The sequence below is a fragment of the Panthera pardus genome, unplaced genomic scaffold (assembly GCF_024362965.1).
Source record: "Panthera pardus isolate Hobbes unplaced genomic scaffold, ASM2436296v1 HiC_scaffold_10, whole genome shotgun sequence".
NCBI classification, from domain to species: Eukaryota; Metazoa; Chordata; class Mammalia; order Carnivora; family Felidae; genus Panthera; species Panthera pardus.
Window position 1 is genome coordinate 58,366,091 of NW_026526655.1, and position 6,000 is coordinate 58,372,090.

General features: G+C 43.8%; 1 protein-coding gene across 3 annotated transcripts in view; it reads left to right on the forward strand.

Annotated features, from left to right (window-relative positions):
* CHN1 (chimerin 1) overlaps positions 1–5,445 on the forward strand; it is a 202,340-nt gene extending 196,895 nt beyond the window's left edge. For all 3 annotated transcript variants that reach the window (XM_019460115.2, XM_019460132.2, XM_019460145.2), the window contains 2 exons: positions 3,773–3,878; positions 5,255–5,445. In XM_019460115.2, coding sequence (XP_019315660.1) covers positions 3,773–3,878; positions 5,255–5,426 — 278 coding nt within the window. In that variant the 3' untranslated portion in view covers positions 5,427–5,445. The remainder of the gene's footprint in view (positions 1–3,772; positions 3,879–5,254) is intronic.
* The last annotated feature ends 555 nt before the right edge of the window (positions 5,446–6,000 follow it).

The window sequence follows — 6,000 nt, forward strand, 5'->3', positions numbered from 1 at the left end:
AGTACATACTTAAAAGAGCTTTTAACTAAATGTCGACACAGGTTCAGATGCTTATTAGTTCCTGCCCTCACAACGTCCACATTTCCAAACGCTCCTCAGAGGCCATTTCTTCTCTTCTCGGTTCCGCTCAGCCCCCAGGCCAACTTTCTCTTCTGTGTTCCCGTCACACTTCGCCTGGCCCTTTGGCACAGACTCTTTCCGTCATGATGGAAGGCTGTATTCATGTCTTGTCCGCCCCATTAGATTAACCCCATTACAAGGGACAGTTCTGTCGCTTTATTTTCCTGTAGCACCTGTGACAGTCCTTTCATTTACATCACAGGTGCTCAATAAAGTCTTGTTAAATGAGTAAACATAATTTTATATTGAGAACCATAGAATCTTAGACTTTTTAGATATTCTAAAGGGTCACGTTAACTAGATTTCCTTCTACAACACACTCTTTTTTTGAAATACCCAGTAACTGCAAGATCACTGCCTCTCTCGGTAGGCAGCCGCCAGTGGACAGATAGAACCGTCGTAAAGGCCTCCTTGTGCACAACAGAAATCAGCCTACCCTCGACTCCCGCTGCCGATGGTCCTGATGTGACCCTCTTCCACAAGCAAGCCTTTCACATATTTGAAACAGCTGATGCTGTTCGTCTCTAAATACGTTCCATTTTGTCTGTCTTTCTCTTAAATTATGCTGTGGTCTTCGTAGGGCAGAAGATTTGTGTTCTCTGAAAAAATTATGAGTAATACTCCTTTAAGTAGAAAAAAAAAGAAACGAACTCCAGGGAAGAGCCTGTGTTGATTTGATGTCAGTATATTCAAATGCAGTTTGTCATATGTCCCCAGATTTATATCTCCAGTGTGGACCTCTCCCTGAGCACCGGATTAATCCACAGTCAGGATGATCATTTAGATGTCTGAGAGACACCTCAGGTAGAGCCCTTGACCTTTCCCACAAAACCCCTCCCATCCATAATCTTAATGGAGGCTCCATCTTCCCAGTTGCCTAAGCCCAAAGCTTAGCTCATTCTTGATTCTTTTCCTTTTCACACCTCCCTCATCAGGAAATCCTATGGACTCTACCGTTAAAATAGACCCAGATTCCAGCAACTTCTCGTTACCTTCACTGCCACCACTGGTCTAAGCTAGAGTCATTCGTCACCTGGGTTTTTGTAATAGTTACCAGAATGGTCTGTTTTTACTCTTGCCTTTCCATCGTCTGTTTCCCACATGGCAGACAGAGGAGAGCTACTGTGAGCCCTGTCAGGTCACGTCTCTGCCTCATTCAGAACCTTCCCGTTTCTGCCAGTAAATGCCGAGTCCCTGGAATAGCCTGCAGCCCCTGACACAATGCAGTGCCCCGTTACCTCTCTGCCCTCACTCCCTTCCATCCCCCTCTGGCTCACTCCACTACAGCCACAGTTGGCTTCTCGCTTTACTCAGACATCGCAAGCATTCTGGCCCCTGGGGACCCTTGCACGGCTGCATCTCTGCCTGGCACCCCTTCCCCTAGGTCTCCGTGTGGTCATTCCCCCACGCCCTGAGAGTCTTCCCTCAAGACCATCTTTCTCATGAGGTCTGTCATGACCACCCCATCTAAAATCACATCCCCCAGCACCTGCAGTGCTCCTTACTCGGTTTTTTTTCCCCACAGCGCTGGCTTTGTTCTAATCTAGTATAAACCAGAAGATACATGTTCCTTGTTTACTGTCAGCCACGCCCCGAGAGAGAAAGTAAGGTCTCCACGAATGGGGAGTCTTGTTTGTTGCTAGCCCACCAACACAGTCCTTAATTTCATGCCATCTCAAGATTCTCCCTACAAGGACTAACTATGAAAACTAAAAGGAAACTATGTTAGTCTTTTTTCAACTTCCAGAACAGTATAGTTTCAAATTAATTAGTCCTATGATAAAAAGAAAAAAAAAAAAACTGTAAGTAAATACTAATAGTTTGATAGTAAACGGAATTTTAATTCTAGAAATTAAATGATTGAATTTCAGTATCTGATACAGTATTGCTGTTATCAGTTGACACTCTTTAAAGATCCAAAGTTTCAAAGACCGTGCATCAATTATCCTGGCAAATAATACATTGTTTATTACTGAGAAAAGAATCAGGAACCCTGGATAAGCTTGGGGCAGAAATTCTAAAATGGCCGAAGTTTCTTTGAGTTAAAAAGTTTCAGTCACTCTTCATGTTCTGAAGCTTATCGATCTGTGCTACCAATGCTAGGAACTTTTCACATTCATTTTATATCACTCTTTTTAATGTTTATTTACTTTTGAGAGAGAGAGCGCGTGCATGCGTGTGAGTAGGTGAGGGGCAGAGAGGGACAATCCCAAGCAGGCTCCACACCAGGAGTGTGGAGCCCACCGCAGGGCTCAAACCCACGAACCGTGAGATCACGACCTGAGCCAAAGTCGGACACTCAACCAAGCGCACCGCCCAGGTGCCCCATACAAGTTTTAACCTGACTCCAGTGCATTGCCATCGAGTTGGATTTGTCTTTTGAGTTAGAAAACTAGAAATCCCAGTTTTGTGTCTTGAATGATACTGGTGGTCAGATGCAGCCTTCCAGAATTTCAAGGCTGCTATCCTGATTAAGACGCAACAGTTTGGGGTCCCCTTCCGGTTGCCCTGCAACCCAGCATTTAAGGGCACCCTGTCTTCCTGACATTTGAGAAGCAGGAATGTGCTAGGGTGCTCTTTTTGAGAGCTCAGAATTACAAACATGTCTGTTGTTTCTGATTATGGAAATGATGAACTCCACGCCATCTGCGACCTCAAAAGGAGTGTGCTGGGTTTTTGGCCAACACAGCGGAACTAAAATGCCCAAATGAAGATTGTTCCCTTTAAAGTTTACACCTTTGGAAGAGCCACATTTACTTCAGGGACCCTGTTGTCACTCCAAACATTTGGAATTGCCTTCAGATTCTGCATTTCATTCTCCTGAATGTCCGAAGTAGAATATATTTGTGCTCTGAGGGTAGATTTGACTTTTTTATAGAAAAGTAAATTAAAACCAAGGAAATAAATACTGGATGATACATTCCTCATTTAAAAAGAAAACAATATCAATTAAGACTTTGGCAAAGGCTGCAAGGGGCAATGGGGTGGCATGGCTTATGTACTGTTGCTGAACAGGGTTTTTCAAAATATTTTGAGTAAATTAGCATCCCTTAAAATGTCTGTAATGCTGTAAGATGACTTCATTTGAATGTCTAAGTTCTTTTTTTTTTTTAAACATTTATTCATTTTTGAGAGACGGAGACAGCGCGCAAGCAGGGGAGGGGCAGAGAGAGAGGGAGACACAGAATCCAAAGCAGGCTCCAGGCTCCGAGCTGTCAGCGCAGAGCCCGGCGCGGGGCTCAAACTCACGAACCGCAAGATCACGCCCTGAGCCAGAGTCAGACGCTCCACCGACTGAGCCACCTGGGCGCCCCAAAATGTCTGAGTTTTTAATCTGTTGCTGTGTCTGAGTTCCTTATAGTCACATCCTATCTATCCAGTGTCCAAATTCCACGGTTACCAGACTCTTAAGACAATCGAGTGGGTGCTGCCCCCAAAAGTCCCAGTAAATGGTGTTGCCACAATGGTACTAAGCCTTTTGGAAATCCAAGACTTGAACCTTAAAAATATTTTCCAAAGCTGTGGGCAAGGATCTGTGAGAAAGCTTTTCTTACCAGTTTTAGAAGATCACCACAAGAATAGAATTCAGTGAACCATTTATACCAGTTGTCCGTTAAAGTTCTTCTCCTTGGTATTCAACTTGCTATTTTAGAAATTATGGATCCCGATGAGCAATTAGAAACCCTTCACGAGGCACTGAAGCTCCTGCCGCCCGCTCACTGCGAAACCCTGCGGTACCTCATGGCACATCTAAAGAGGCAAGTTACAGACTTTGAAGCTTCTACTTGCACTGTATCTAAATGTTAAGAATCAAGTGAAACCAAAGGTGAAAGAAAGGACAAATTGTTGCATGAATAAAGAAATGCACAGGTTGGGAAGGAATGCTAAAAATGTTCTGCGCTACAGCGCTGAATGCAGACTCGATTCTGACATAAACGGATTTGCAGTTCCCGTGTAGGTTTGCAAATAGGTTAGAACTACTAGTGTTCTGCCAAGGACATGCAGCGATTTTTGTGTGGAAAGAGAAAAGGTTGTAGCTGTAAGGACATTAGCATTAGCATAATAAAGAGCAAAGCAACTCGCCAGAAGGCTCACTTTCCTTCTTGCTCTAAAATAGGCACTTCGCTCTTGGTGACAGGATTTTAGACTATTGCATCGAGGTCTCCAACCCTGAAAACTGCTATAAAAAAATGATGGAGTACAATAAGGGGTAAAGGGAGGAATAGAAAATAAAATATTTTGGTTACGTCTGGTTTAATGTTGTAAATACATTGATGGTGATAGAACTTCATTTCCCTGCTCTGTCGCTCTCCATCTCTATCAGTTGAAGCAAACGGTTTTAAATTATATGACCAAGTTTCAGTGGTTTTGGAGTTTCAAAATATAAAACTAATTAGAAACAAAAAAGACAGAACTTGACGCTATTTTGTATGCCTCTCAGCATGAGTTACTCAGAAATGAATATGTAACTGATGGTGCTTTTAACATTTACATGTTTTCCCTCTTTGAAAGCACCATGAGCTAAAACTTTTAATATGCTTACAACTTCACTTGCAAATTCAAGTTTGCTTCATATATGGATGCAATTAAGGCCTTCACGCTAAGGCAAAGGAATAGCTCCCAAATTATAGTCTGTGCCTTTGCTGTAGCAGTAAAGAGAAGGCGAATGCTAATTCTCGCCGACCAGATAATCTTTATACTATGCCCTCGGCCATCTCTTCATACCGTGGCCACCACTCTCCCCAGATACTCAATAAACTGTTCAACTTACACAAATTCAGCAGACTGGCAGCCAGTGTGGAAGGAGGGCTGATATAATCAAGACAACCCAGCCCCTTCTCCACTACTCGCCAACACAGCCCTTGCAGCCGGCCGTTGCAATAGAATCCGCAGATAGAACTGACCCCACACAGCCTGACACACGAACTCAGACTTGAGCTTCGGTCATCACCGGAAGTTTAACTTATTAATATAATCGGCTTTGAGGAAAGTCCATGCTTGGAGGTTGAGGAGTACAGAGAGAGGAGCTAGCGGACGAGTTGATAAGTGGACCTGGGTTTTGTCGTAGCGCTCGAGCACAGCGCAGAACGCCGTGGCTTACGTGAAGGCACGCGCCTTTGCTTGTATTTTTCAGAGTGACCCTCCACGAAAAGGAGAATCTTATGAATGCAGAGAACCTCGGCATTGTTTTCGGCCCGACCCTTATGAGATCTCCAGAACTAGACGCGATGGCCGCATTGAACGATATACGATACCAGAGACTGGTGGTGGAGCTGCTTATCAAAAACGAAGACATTTTATTTTAAATTTTAGTTTGCGGGGGGGGGGGAAGAAATGTTTTACAGATGAAGGAATGTTTTATAGTAATTTAATTGGCTCTTATAGCTGACTTATTTCTCGGTTAGACGTTACGGCAGATAGCCAGCTTAAAATGAAGGAACTTTCCGTTGCTTTAGTAGCACTGCTCAGCTGTCCTTGTAAAACAGTGAACACACGCTCTCCAGTTCTAGTAATCCCGGGTGTTTATCATGTTAAGAGAAACTCAAGCTATTGCATGATTAGCCCCCTCTTTGGCAAGGGAACCCCATACAAAGGAGACAACAAGCCTGCACCCGCCTCTTCGTCCCGGGTAGTCTGTGGTTGTAATTCAGCATGTTTCGCAGAGTAAATCTGTCGTGACTTCGCTTTTGGGTTCTATGTCATTGGTTTACTGACGCTTCTATAAACACGCACACAAATGGATGAAACAGCACCTCTGACTGCTACATTGCCATAGACTATAACATAAGCCTCCTTTCCTCCGATGCTTTATTTGTGGTTTCTCTCTGTTCTTCTCTGACATAGTCCTTTCTTTCCAGCAAAAGCAAAATGTGTTTTCAG